The following is a 13955-nucleotide window of genomic DNA, read 5'->3' on the forward strand; positions in this document are numbered from 1 at the left end:
AGCCAATATATAAATTGGAAGAAAGTAAAGAAGAATAGTAGCTTATAAAAAAAGAGCTAACAAAGCAAACTGAGGAGGAAAAGGGAAATGAGGAAAGCTCTATTCTTAGCAAAGGGGATCAATTACCATCACAACAAACTCAGAAAGAGCCAGAAGAAGAGCAAAAATTAACAAAAGCGGAAGAAGCTTCTGTCGAAGAAGCCACGAACAAAGCAAACACAGCTACCCAATCAGAAGACATTGAAATAATAGACACAAGTTTGAAGACTTCGAAGCGTTCGTCGACGTCTCCATAAGACAATGACGAAGACGATGATGATGACCTTCCATTTTCTCGTCTGAGAAATGGAACAGCCTCTTCGCGAACGAGGCTGTTCACTTTGTCCTGCCTCACATCTTCCATCGTCGCTTCGATGAATCGCAGCAACGATCACGTTTCTTTATCAACACAGGCATACTTCTTCTCGGCTCTCTCAACGATGATTTCTGAGCTGCGTTGCGAATACCCTTTTCCACCGCGTTCACGCTCACCCAGAAAGCCCTCCTTCCATCTCCTCCATTGCCCCTTTTCTTGAATTATTTGAAGAAACGAAGACACAGAGAAGGCAGACCGCGACTCGGAAAAGGGTCAAAGCAGTGCGAAAGAGCAGCAGAAACACTGTTACAGATGATGAGCGTGCAACTGCTCACTGAATCAAGAGGGAATCTGTCAAAAGGAGACAAAAGAAAGCTGAATCAGCTGGAGAAGATTCTGAATGAAGGCGAATAGGGGAACAAGAGAGGCAACAGTCCAAGCGACAGGATTATGCAAATAGCGATGAAGATGGACGAGATGGGGAGAAGCAGAATTCATAACCATTGGAGAAGAAACGACAGTGACGACGACGATTCAGACAGAGACTTTGATGGAGATTTGGATGAGATTGAAATGCTTGTGAAAATGAGGTAGTTGGAGTCGGATCGTTTACGAGATAATCAAAAAGAAGGTTCGTAAACAGATATCGAACCAAAAAGAGAAAGACAGAAGATAATGATGAAAATTTATAATTGGTTGCTTTATTTGAACAATTGTTTATGAAACGATAAACTATTGAAATGGAGAAAATAAATAAAGAAAGTTATCAGTCGATGCGTGTCGTCATAATCTGATGAACTCAAAATGTTTGTAATGATACTAATTAAGTGGAACTGCAACCATTATCTTCATCTTCATAATCTTCTTCATCTTCATAATCTTCTTCATCTTCATAATCTTCTTCATCATCATTGTCTTCTTCATTATCTTTTTCTTTTTCTTCAACGTCATCGTCTTCGTCTTCTTCATCAGAAAGAATAACAGCTTCCTTCCTTCTTTCATCATCTTCAAAATCTCATTGGCAAACATTTTGAGAATAAGTGCATCTTGGTTCATTATCAAAATTATCTGTTTCTTCGTCTGTTTCTTCTTCGTTTCTCGGGATTTCAAAACGCTTGCACTTTTCTTTTTTCCCTTCATATCTTCCAAGAATAAGTGCAAGCGTTTGTTTCCCAGTGGGAAATGACAAGCAAGAATACTTCTTGCTTGTTGCTTGTTTCTTTGCTCTTTCGAAAGAAACAGCAACCCTCACTTCACTCCATCTTGTATTTTCTTCTTCGTTGTATGGAGCAGCGAAAATTCTTCCTTCTTCGCTGCTCCATAAAAGATTTAATTTTAAATCTTTAACCCTCAGCTTCGGTGAGACTCTCACCTGAAGCCGAGGGGTGTATGGGAGGAAGTGCCTATTGATTGAGGCACTTCCTATCTCATCTGTTGATGAGTCAAATCTTTTTTTGAAAAAAGAGATTAGCTCATCAACAGATGAGATGTCCTCTCGAGAGTTCCGCGTTTCTCTCGAGAGGACCCCAAATTCTCCATCCACTTCGCTTTTTCCGTGACCTTCAGCAAAAAAGGAAAGCGAAGTGGATGAGAATTTTTTTAAAACAGAAGATGAAGGATAAAGAACAAAGTGGAGGAATGCTCCATTTCGAAAGTGTGGGCCACAATCAGCCCACACTTTCAAAGAGGTTATTTGTTTAAATTGATTTTTTGTTTTACTGAGGACTGTTTCAAGGCAGTCAACTGCGTATCTGCTGTCTTTTGATAAAACAGTTGAAAAGAAGTTGAAACAATTTTTGACAATAATGTTTTTTTGAATCATGTAAACAATTATTCCCAGATGAGAGACTTCTTTCTTTTCATAGAAATCTCGAGATATTTGAGTTTGTCTGATTGGAAGAGTCCAGTTTTGCTTGAAGTCAAGCAAAACCAGAATCTCACTTTCTTTTAGCTCATCAAGATTTTTGTTGAACTTTTCTCTTTCTTTCTTTTCAATAATTTCGTGCTTTTTCAAGATTCTTAATTCTTCCTTTTCATCATCTGTTAATTCGTTTGTTTTCATTTTTATTTCCAAACAATTCTTTCGATAACACAGATTGCATATATCTGTTCTGTTTTTTGATTTCTTCACGTGTTTAGACATTTTGCAAAAATGAGAAAAACTTATATTTAAACCTGTTTCTTTTCTCATATTTTTCCAAAGTTCATATTTTGTGGAAAAGAAAATTCTTTCTTCATTCTTTAAAAAAATTCTTCCATCTATTTCATTCATCAAATTTGTGTTTCTATTGATACAATCTCGTTCGAATATAATACGGTTTTTTCTCTGTTATTCTTCTGTTGTAAGTAAAGTTGTTTCCTTAGAGATAAATATGGTGGATGATGCAACTGGTGCGGATGATGTTAACAGTGAGATAGATGAGTCAGAAGATGTGAATGAAGAAAATAAAGCAGATGAAGCAGACGAGGCAGATGAATCAAATGAGGCAGTGGAGCGAGCTGGTTGTGCTGCTAAGGCAGAAGGGGTGAATGAAGAAAATAAAGCAGATGAAGCAGACGAGGCAGATGAATCAAATGAGGCAGTGGAGCGAGCTGGTTGTGCTGCTAAGGCAGAAGGGGTGAATGAAGAAAATAAAGCAGATGAAGCAGACGAGGCAGATGAATCAAATGAGGCAGTGGAGCGAGCTGGTTGTGCTGCTTAGGCAGAAGGGGTGAATGAAGCTGATATTGAATTGATGTTGAATTTGTTCCTAATTGTTTTTTGTATTTGATCTTGTTCGATATATGGATATTTAAAAGTGTTTGCATGTGAAGTAGATAAATTCGTTGAATTGGACAGTTGAAATAAAATGGGTGAAGAAATGTTCTCAACTGTCAAGTGTGATGGATTTTTCAAAAAATCAATATCATCATCTGACAAATCAATGAGTAACTTTTTGTTTTTTTTTTGAGTTTTACCACTTTCAGTTGTATTCCGCTTTAACCACCATTCACAAAATAGAAAATCATAATTCGATAAAGCTGAATATTTATATTATTTTATTGAAGTTAAAGATGTGAAGTGCAAACGATTTCTAACTTTTGGTAATGCTTTTCTTTCACTGTTTTGAACAGAGTAACCGTGAAGTTTGAGCATCCGTTTTGCATGGTCAACATTATTTTTTGTGCAATTCCATTGAGAATTGCGCAAATCTTTTTCTGTAACAGCATTCAAAAACGACTCCAACAAAAGAATCTTGTTCTTTTTATCAAGAATGTCGTATAACAAACCGGAATGAAACAGCAATTTGTTAAACTTTTCTATCCATTGAAAACGATTTTCAAAATTATTTTTTAATGACTGAAAATACTAATAGATACAACCATTCAATGCTTCATTCAAATACTGCAGTATTTTGTTTCCTTCCAAAGAATGCTCCAAAAAATATTGAATGAACAATTTTTCTTCATTTTTTGTACAAAATTGTAAAAATTTGAAAAGTTCTTCACATAGTTGAGATTTCCTGCTTGAAGATAATTGCGAAAAAAGCATTTTTTAAAAAAAATTTCTTTATTAATGGGAACGGAATGATCAACATTTTTTGATCATTTTTGATCTAATTTTCAGATCAGTTAAACGTTTGCGACTTTTCAAAAAGAATTACCCATATGGCACTTTCTTTTTGAAAAGTCGGAAAACTTTAATTTGCCACCCTTAAAAGATCACAAAATTCAAAAATTCTATTTTGTTGTTCAAATCAATTATCTGCTGTTATTTGTCAAAAAACTATCATTTTCAAGTTGTTCTGTATTTAAAAAAAAAGAAATCAATTATTCTTTGCATATTATTATTATTTATTTTCGATCAATCATAGTTATTCTGTGAGTTATTGCAATGAAAGAAAGGCACAATTGGTAGAAATGATGGAGAGCTCAGAATAACAATTGATTTCTTTAAAGAAAAACACGCAAACTTTGTTGAAATTCTCTTTTTTCAAAACAAAATAAGGAGTTTGAATATGTGATAAATTTTGCCAATATCACAAATCAATAGTCAATTTTTTGAAAATGAAGGTGCAAATTTTTTTAGTTTGTTTTGAAATTTTCATTTTTGGCTTTTTTGTAATCAGACGTACACATTTAATCTTTATTTTGAAAAAAATTGTTAAAGTTTTGAATTTGAATTACAGAACAAACAATGAAAGAAGTTGAAGAATGAAAATTTTGAAAACACTTTAATGGTAGTTTCTTACGATCAAATGTTCGCCCCAATAGCAGAAAATGCATCTCTAAAATAATTTTTCATCTGAATTATCGGTTTCAATGTCTCCTGTGACTTCTTAGATAAATGACAATGCATTTCATCCATCTTCCGCAACCACAGCTTCTTTTCCTCCTTCTTTAAGAAATTTGCCTGATTCGCGTACACGCTTATCAAATTACAACCTGTTGCTAATGAAGGCCAAAACGATGAGAAATATGAATGAAATGGTTTACAGACGCCAACGCTCTCGCGCTTTCCAGATTCATGAACATAAAACATCAAATAGCAACCAACTTTTTCACAAATCTCTTTATAACCATAGTTATGGAATCAGTCTTTCCCTCTTTTTCTTCACACTATTGAATGCCGTTTCATTGCTCCGTGTATGCTGAATACAATTGAGACAGAAGTTGTCTACAATGATTACTACATCATTCAAACAGCAAGCAGCCAACGAGTGAAGAGGAAGAGGAAGAAGAAGAATTAAAAGAAGAAGAAAATAAAGAAGAAAGAAGCGGTTGATGTGGTTAGGGTGCTGCTCATAGGCAGTGCAGCAAAAGAGAAGGAAGGTATCAGCTGCTGTAGTTTGAAAGAAGAGCTTGTGGAATATGCAGATGAAGATGTTGTTGTTGCCACACGGGCTGGACTGAAATAAACTTCTTTCCTTCTCCGCTATTGTAGCTCGTCGTGGGAAATTTTTCAGTCATTTTTGCCTTCGAAGGATGTTTAATTTCTTTTAAGCACAGTTTGCTTTAAATGCTTTATTAACATTTGCGGGTCGCATATAAACTTCAGCATATCGAGCACCGACTCTTTTTTCTCAATTATCACCACGAAGAAGAGCATCGCAATGATCTGCGAAAAGTCCACGGAGAAATGCGGAATGAGAGGCATCACATACAAAATGAAGCGGTAGTCTGCGAGCACCCGGCGATACACCCTGTTCATCAGCTGCATGATGATGTTCTGCCTCCTCAGCACACACATCAGCACGGCTAGGTCACCCAGAAGAAATTCCAGTGCACAGATCGTCCGTATCAACTGGAATAGAGTGGAAGTCGACTCCACAGTAATCAGGAAGATGATCGACAAGCCCTGTGCAGTGTTGCTCATTCCAGACGTAATCACTGCCAATCTCTGTTTTGTCAGGTAGCTGTCGAACAGGTCGTGCACGCAGCTCATCTGCAGAGCAGAAGAGGAGGAAATAACACTGTTGTTTTTGTTGCTATTCCCACTTCCATTGCCGCTGCGTGGCGGATAATTAATGTGCAGTTTGTGGTTCACTTCATCTCTGGTTTTTCAAATGTTAGGCTGATTGCATTTTTTTCTTCGTTAGTTTTCTCTTTTTTTCTCTGTCGTCTTTTCAATTTGCACTTCTTTTCCACTTTCTTTTGACTGCTCCATCTTCTGCATTCAAATTACTCTGCACTGAACTTCCGCTTCTTCAACCACATTAACAAGAAGAGCCAAAAACAGAAGCAGAAGAAGGTGATGTGGTTGCATTTGCAATTCCGCCAGCCCCAGAATACGACTAGATCCTCCCCCGTGTGCAGAACGACTTGTGCGGAGTACGTTTGAATGATCGCACCTGATGATAAAACTCGCTGTACAAGTGAGACAGCTTCAGCATAGCGTAGACGCCTGCTTCGCCATGCAGCGAAACGCCTCCAAAGGCAGAGGTGAGGCTGATGCAGCCAAGCAGTCAAAACACAGTCGCACGCTGCCGCTCAAACTGTGCAAAGGGGGAAAGAACTGCTGGAACGTCAGCCCTATTGCACTCGCCATATTCAAAAGGAGTGTTATTGCGAAGGAGAGCTGGCTGCTCAAGGCATCGAAGTTGCGATATTGGCTGCTTGTGCAATTATTGCTTCTACTTCTGCTATTGTAACTGTAACTGCAACTGCATCTTCGGGATGGTGCCGACTGTCTGGCTTAAGAAGAGTGAAGGGGTTGAAAAAGGAGCTTTTACGTGCAAAGACAAGTCAGAGTCCATAAGCTGGATCTGCAGGTTGTGTTATTGTGCTTGTTGTAGGTGCAGCAGCAGCAGCTGTTGTTGAAACGGAACCTATTAAAATTGCATATGCAAAGCTTCACCTCTGTTCACGACAACTCTGCCAATGTTATCAGGAGCAGAAGCCGGTTGAAGATGGTCTGCTTGAGCAGTCGCATTGATTAGAGTTTCCCGTGCACGTTGAACTCCATATGCTGATCTTCGAATACATTGAAGTGGATATGAGGGCGCTGCTTGAAGAATGACGGGGCAGAAGAGAGGGGAGGGGATTCATGGTAAGATGATAAAGAGGAAAAAGAAGAGGAAGTGAAAGAAGAGGAAGTGAAAGAAGAGGAAGTGAAAGAAGAAGAGGAGGAGGAAGAAGAGGAAGAAGAGGAAGAAGAGGAAGAAGAGGAAGAAGAGGAAGAAGAGGAAGAAGAGGAAGAAGAGGAAGAAGAGGAAGAAGAGGAGGAAGAAGAAAGCAATGAACGAACAGTTGCTTATTCGGGCTTTCTCGTATGCCTCCACTAATTCTGCGTGGCGGACTCATCAAGACACAAGACACACGTCGTCATCCACAAGAAACCTCTTCCATACAACTCGGATCACTCTTGTCACTCGCATCTCTTGCATCATTCGTTCCACAACTCGCAAGGTGACAATTGTACATCCTTCAAAACCGAGCAAAAAGCTAACAAGCAGCTGGATGATCCACAGGAAGATCCCCCTAAGTGTCCTCGTTTTCTTCCGAACTTGTCTTAAGAAAACTCATTTGACGCAAAGGAAAAGAAAAATCAGACGCTTGTTATTTCTCCGGCACTTGTTCCTTTTTGTTTGTAACCAGAGACGATAACGCAATGTGCGTTACAGGTTATGGGAGTGCTCACGTCCAATAACGAAATGCCAAGCCTTTTGAGCTTCTCCTCTTTGGCGAGGCAGATGCGGTATAGATGCAGCTTTAGAAGAAGCAGAACACAAATATTTGCTGCCAGAAAAGGATGAAGAAGCATTTATGATGTTCAGTCAAGCGAATCGCTGGGTAGCTCAGAGTTGGAGAGGATAATGAATTACTGGCAGAATCCGCGGAAGACGTCATCGGAATTCAACAGCTCCGTAATTTTCAATACGCAGCTTCCAGTGAACTTCTTCTTTTTCTCGATGCAGAAGCATGAACAGTGCCTTCCAATTACAACAAATAATCCTCCTTGAATTCAATAAATCTTCTATTGCATTGAATTGTTGATGCAAAAGAAAAATAATAATAATTAATACGTAATTATTTTTTATTTCAAGTAACTGTTTTTCAAAATAATCAACAAAAAGAAATGCAACAAACATCGTTATTTATTTATCAAAAGTCTTTCCCATAAAAGAAACACAAAATATTGTGATTCATGCTATTTATTTCATGAAACATGTTTTGAGTCATTTTCTTGCAACTAAATTATTAGCATGTTAAATTAAACAACACAATTCAAAATATAAAAAGAATGCATATATGAAAAATAAATAAAAAGCTTCACAATGCTTTTGATAGATGAAAACAGGAAAAATAAAAAAAAACCTCCTATCAGATTAATTATTAAAAATTCTATTCTGGTTTATTCAAAAAAAAAATAAAATGCAAGAATCGTGTTATTTACTAAGTTTGTGCTTTATAGAAACATTAATGTAATTTGACATATTATTTGTTATTTGATGGAAAATAATTGCCAGATGATCTCTGATTTTTCAAAAAGATTTTTAAACCAGTTAATTTTATTCTATATTCATGATACCCATGTTGAGAGTCTTTCTTCTTTCCGGTTTGTTTTTGAAATTTGAAATTTTGAAAAACTATCACATGAAAGGATTGTTATTTATCAAAGATCAATTTTTGATAATTTTAGAAGGGTCTGTGTGAAGGGAAACAAACTCTGTGAATTTTAAATTATGAAGTGTTTAGATAAGGGTTTAATTATCTTTTGGCGTTATGTATTAGTAATCTTGTTTCAATTTATTTTTCACATATAAAGCAAAATGCATTATTGAGTGAAGAGTGTTTCTTATATCTTAACTCATTCACTCTGATTGCAAATGAAATGCTCTGATTTTCTTGGTTTGTTATTGCTGGAGCGTTCATCGTTTTTATCCATTTGAATATTATTATTGTATGTTCTTTTGGATAAGAATTTGAATTGTTAGTTATAAAATACATCAGATGAATTAAGTCGTGGAGAAAAGAAAACAAACGTTGAACATTCATTGTCACAGCACATACCAAAAAATTCTCCGTTCAAATTGAGCGTTTGTTGAACACATTATTAATGACATTTCTCCTTCAAGTACAAAAATTGCATATCGACCAGACATTGAAAAACCTTCATTTTTTTTTATTCTCCTCATATTCTTCTTTCACAGAATCTGCTGAGATTTTTTTGGAAAAGCCGCTGAATACAGTGTTCTTTAGTTCAAGGCTTCCACTTGAGTGTTAGTGAAACCATAAACAGGTTGTTAATATGTGGAAACGATGAATGTGGAGAATAGATCACGGAGCGGTGTTGCATGTAAACTAGATGAACATTCACGGTAGTTGCAACAACCTACTGACAAATAGATCTGATCGAACGAAGAAGCATCTGCCTGTAGAAGGACCCAAGCGAAAGCAGCTCGAGCTCAAGATACTCTTTTGCAGGAGAAGAAAAGTTCAATAAAGGGAAAAATGAGAAGCCTCTGTACTTGTTGTTTCTAGCAGTTGATGAGATTAACAGGATATTGGACTTTGGGTTTAAGCCAGATGTGGAGAGGATTATGGAATTCACCTTTGGATTACGTCAGGATGCTTCAAACAGCAGCAAAAAAAACAGAGAAGGTGAAAGTGAACATGACAAAGCATTCTTTGGATGGCCTGATCCAGCACAAAGCCCATCTTTGCCAATTCCGTCACAGTCGCCGCCTCCAGTTTCCTTCGGATCATTTTCTTCCTCCTCCTTCCTTATTCGCAAGGCCCGACTTCTTCCTCTGTCAACCTCTCCGCTGATATTTTTGACCAACAGTCCTTTTGTTCTCTGCGACATTGCCGCTGTGGGTCAACCGTCTGTACCGACACTTTTTGCGTTGAAAGCCTAATTCAGTGTGGGTTGTTCTCGTGGAATCAGGTGTATTAGCCGCAGCATCAAGCGTGAAGCAAAAAGAAATGAAAATCTAGTGTGAGAAGCTAAGTGGAATTATTGGAAAATGTTCAAGGACTTTTGAGAAATCTACAGATTGTTCGTCATCTTTTCTGACAAGAAGGCCTAGGCAAGCGCGCTTTGTGTGTGCCGTTGAAGTCTTTCCGCTGTCATTAATCGCATGGCTATTTCACCAAGGCTGATAGGGAACAGACACTGAAGTCTTTTTTAATGGGTTCCATTTAAGTAACTTTTACAACAGATTATTACCAACGAAAGACATTGATTATCCGCAAATTGAACCGATTATTGTTATATTTGCACTAAAGAAAATAGAGACTGACGTTTATTGTTCTGGAAGAACATGTTGATGCATACGAGGACGTATATGCATTGCATTGCATTACAAAATATAAGAGTTCTCCCTGAGATGATAGAAAGGAAGAGCTGATTTCGTTACGAGCACATTTCGGCTACTTCAGTAGTGCAGATGATATGAGCAGTTGGAAATGATGGCACAGAACAGATTGTGGCTGTTTCATGTTAACTGATTTCATTCTTCATATATGTTGAACAGCTGACGGCAAAAAACTTGAGGAAGAAGAAACAGATGATTAAAACAGAGCTGAACGAAGGGGAGAAGATTTGTGAGGAAAAAGATGATGAGGATTCAAAAGACGAAAAAAAAGAAGAGGAAGGAGGAAAATTATTGAAAAAGAAGCTTAATGAGGAAGTCAGAAACATAACGAGAAAAAGGAAAGAAAATATGATGAGGACGCAGTAAAATACTGCACAAAGAAAAAAGAAAGGTTTGGAAAGAAAGCTTAGCAGAAGGTGTTAATTATGATGCCTCATGCCGATTCACAAAAAGTTGGAAACAAAAAGAAACTTCAATTGTTTTATTTTTTTTCCTCTCAATTGCTTTCGCAGCAAGGGAGGAGAAACCCTTCCAGATCTGGTCATCTGGGAATGCATTGTACAATCTTCGCGCTTTCTTCCCATGGAGTATGATCTATTTTGTGCAGCGCAGCAACTTTATTCGGATAGAAGATCATCTATTTTTTTTTTTCTGTTTGAAAAAAATGGATTCATTTGTCAGTGCATCTGACTCGTGCTGCTTTTTGTCTCAGACAACTGTTTCAGAGCTGCCGAAGCTTGTCGCCAGAGAAGAGGTCTCTGCTGTAATCAGGGAGCGAGACAAAAATGTAGGGCGGAAAGGAAGAATCAAAGGGAGAAGCATCAGAGGAGGAGGGGCTTTTGGAAATTGGAGTGAAAGCAGGAGCAGTGAAAGATGTGGATGAGAAGAAAGATGTTTTGATTTTGGAGGTGGGTATGGAGAATGTGGATCGAGTGGAGGATATTGCAGAAGAGGAGGAGGGGGAGGGGTGGAGGAAAATGAAATATAACATAAATCAGCTTTTTTGAATCATGCTTTTTCGAACTGATTCGACATTTAATCAACTCAATCATTCATATTTTGCATTTATTATATAATTTCAACTTTTCTAAAATTTTAAAACATTTTATTTTGAAATATGCAAAAACAACAAAAGCTTGCTTTTAAAAAATATTGAGGACAAGTGAATTTTAAACATGAATATTCAAATATGAAAGAATTGCTCAAAAAAAAAATTGCACATTCTTTATTAATATAAGGAAAAAACTTAGTGACGCTCAATATGACAAAACTTAAAACTCGATATCTGATACAAGAGGAAATGTGATAATGTTCAAAACCAAACTTTGTTGAGAGAAGCTCTCTCAATATTACAAATGAAAATAATGAGATCGGTTTGGAAACAAAAATGTTTTTCAAACAGAGAACACTTATATCCTGCATTTATTCACCTTTCAATTTTTGAACATCCTTTTCTGTTTGAAGTATTCACAGTTGGGCTTTGCTCGCCATCTTATGTTGTTTCCTTCAGGTCAATTGCATTCAACATCTTCACAAACGCTGCTCTTTCACTTAAGTTCCCAACAAACAAAAGCTGCAGCTCGTTCAGAATCTTCCACTCTCACGCTTCTGATGGAGTGTGCACTTCAGCAAACACAAAATATGATGAGACGCTAGCTACTCAAGATTGGACTCTCCAAGTTCGCTTTTTTCTTCCACACATACTTGGCTCCATTTTCCCTAAAATTGCACTTTTAGCGTCAGACATCCCAACAGCATCGTCCCAATCGAGAATGCAACAAAGCTCTTTGTTGCTCCCATCTTCTTGTTGATCACCAGCTCAGGTGCCTTCCACATCAAACACTCATTTCTGAATCCTTCATCATCTTCAAACGCTGATGAAGGAGGAGGTGAGTCTGTGAATCTCTCGCTCATCAACGAAATATTGGAGGAGGAAGAAACAATGCTCAATGAAGAGATTGAAGACGAATCTGAACTGTCATCAGAAGAACACTCAGAGTGTATCGCAATGCAGATAACCATGTGTTATGAGAACAGCAATGGGAGACTCAGTTTGGTCAATGATTGAAGTGGGTTTTCCATTTCGTCAAATAAGTGGAGTGCTCCATTTGCCACCCAGAATAATATCTGAGCAGCTGTTCGTTCTCTTTCTTTCAATGAATCAATTACCATCCTTTTCTTATCATTTTTTTCACAAAGTTGAATAAACAGCTGAGCAATTTTCACAAAAATAAGTATTGTTCTAAGTGCCGTTTTTTCAACTTTTTTCAAAATGATAATTCTAAAAATACAAAAGAATGATTAATTTGTTATTTTCTTTTGTTAAAAAATGATTGTTAAAAAAATAAAACAACAAAAAAGAATAATGACAAATTATAGAACATACATGATAAATACAATTTCAATGCAAATGATAACTCATTTTTTGATTCACGCTCTATTTTCAAACAAGTGTACAATCACTCAAATTATTGTTTATTATCAAAGAATAATGAATTATAAGTACCATTAAAAACAGTGTAATAAAAAGATGTTTGAAAAACATACTATGAAACCAATGACTTCTTCACATATCAATGAAAATATGAATTGTTAATAAAAAATCAATATCCCTTAAATTTTTATATTACAAAAAGCTATTTTGGTTTGGGAAAAAAGGAAAAAATGAGAAATGTATTTTGCTTGTGATAAATATCAAAATTGTGCACGATCGTTTTTGGATATATTATAATTTATTTGAAAAAAAACAATAACGGGAAGATCTCTGATTTTTCAAAAAGAAAGTGCCATATATTAATCAAGATGTTGTCTTTTTTTCTCTTTTTTTTTCATTTTATTGTTAATTGATTTTTATTTAGGTTTTGTATTATTATCCGATGTTTTCCGGTTTGTCATGTTCCTTTTAAATTTAATATATTTATATCATACAATTTTGTTGTTTGGTATTTTTGAAAAAGTTAGGATAAATCCTTTTGATGAATTTGAAACATAAGTTTTTGAAAAATTTTTCTTTTATAACATTTATTCTTCTTTTTAATGAATTATTACAGCACGCATAGCATTTTGGAATTAAATATTCCAATCACAATAAAAGAATAAAGAGGCTTTTCTCTCATAGAAATTTTTATGTATTTCGAACATTCATTTTATCCAAAAAGTTTGATTTTGTGTTAATTATTATTATCACATGTAAGATTACAGAAAATCAGTTATTGATCATTACCTTTTTTTCATTGGAACCTAAATTTTATTGATTATTCCTAGCTATTAGAACTCATTTTATAAAAACATGGGTAATTTTTTTCCAAAAGTTCCTTTTGTTTAATTTTCAAATAGGGTCAGTAATTTATCATATCCACTTTTTTTTATCGAAACCTAAATTTTGTGGCTCACAGGAGCACTTTTCGAAAAAAATAAATAATAGAATACATTCAAATTATTTTTATTTACTATTCCTGAGAACATTTTTGATTTTTTTGATTTTTTTAATTTTAGTGAAAAGATCAGCCGTTTTTTGTTTTATTTTTTTAGATCAAAGACTTGCTCATATGGGACAAAATATTTGACTTCAGGCATTTTCATTGAAAAATTATGCACATCAGATGAACTTTTTGTGATCAAAAATTTGAAAAAAAATGGGTTTATTTTTTGAAATACATGCGATGTCACACAACATGTTGTTATTATATCAATGATATTTGCTTGCAGATATGAAAATCTTATTTATTTTGATATCTGGTTTAGTTAAAAAAATGTTATAAGTGAAACAATTTTTTCAAACTTTGTGCATAAAAAGCTTG

The 13955-nt window shown here is 35.7% G+C and overlaps 4 protein-coding genes across 4 annotated transcripts; 1 reads left to right on the top strand and 3 right to left on the bottom strand.

The window, feature by feature from the left end:
- Positions 1–139: 139 nt before the first annotated feature.
- MONOS_14177 (uncharacterized protein) lies at positions 140–403 on the bottom strand (the record flags this gene model as incomplete). The annotated part of the gene is made up of 1 exon (XM_067866956.1): positions 140–403. The coding sequence occupies one exon, from the start codon at positions 401–403 to the stop codon at positions 140–142; it is 264 nt and encodes an 87-aa protein (XP_067732439.1).
- A 2324-nt stretch (positions 404–2727) lies between these two features.
- On the top strand, positions 2728–3057 carry MONOS_14175 (uncharacterized protein; the record flags this gene model as incomplete). Its single annotated transcript, XM_067866955.1, has 1 exon — positions 2728–3057. The coding sequence occupies one exon, from the start codon at positions 2728–2730 to the stop codon at positions 3055–3057; it is 330 nt and encodes a 109-aa protein (XP_067732440.1).
- Positions 3058–5324: 2267 nt separating this feature from the next.
- MONOS_17192 (uncharacterized protein) lies at positions 5325–5711 on the bottom strand (the record flags this gene model as incomplete). Its single annotated transcript, XM_067870088.1, has 1 exon — positions 5325–5711. One exon carries the CDS (start codon positions 5709–5711, stop codon positions 5325–5327), a length of 387 nt encoding a protein of 128 aa, XP_067732441.1.
- Positions 5712–11874: 6163 nt separating this feature from the next.
- MONOS_14174 (uncharacterized protein) lies at positions 11875–12177 on the bottom strand (the record flags this gene model as incomplete). The annotated part of the gene is made up of 1 exon (XM_067866954.1): positions 11875–12177. The coding sequence occupies one exon, from the start codon at positions 12175–12177 to the stop codon at positions 11875–11877; it is 303 nt and encodes a 100-aa protein (XP_067732442.1).
- Positions 12178–13955: the final 1778 nt, after the last annotated feature.

Source organism: Monocercomonoides exilis (genome assembly GCF_001643675.1).
Source record: "Monocercomonoides exilis strain PA203 chromosome Unknown scaffold9-1957334, whole genome shotgun sequence".
Classification (NCBI taxonomy): Eukaryota; Preaxostyla; order Oxymonadida; family Polymastigidae; genus Monocercomonoides; species Monocercomonoides exilis.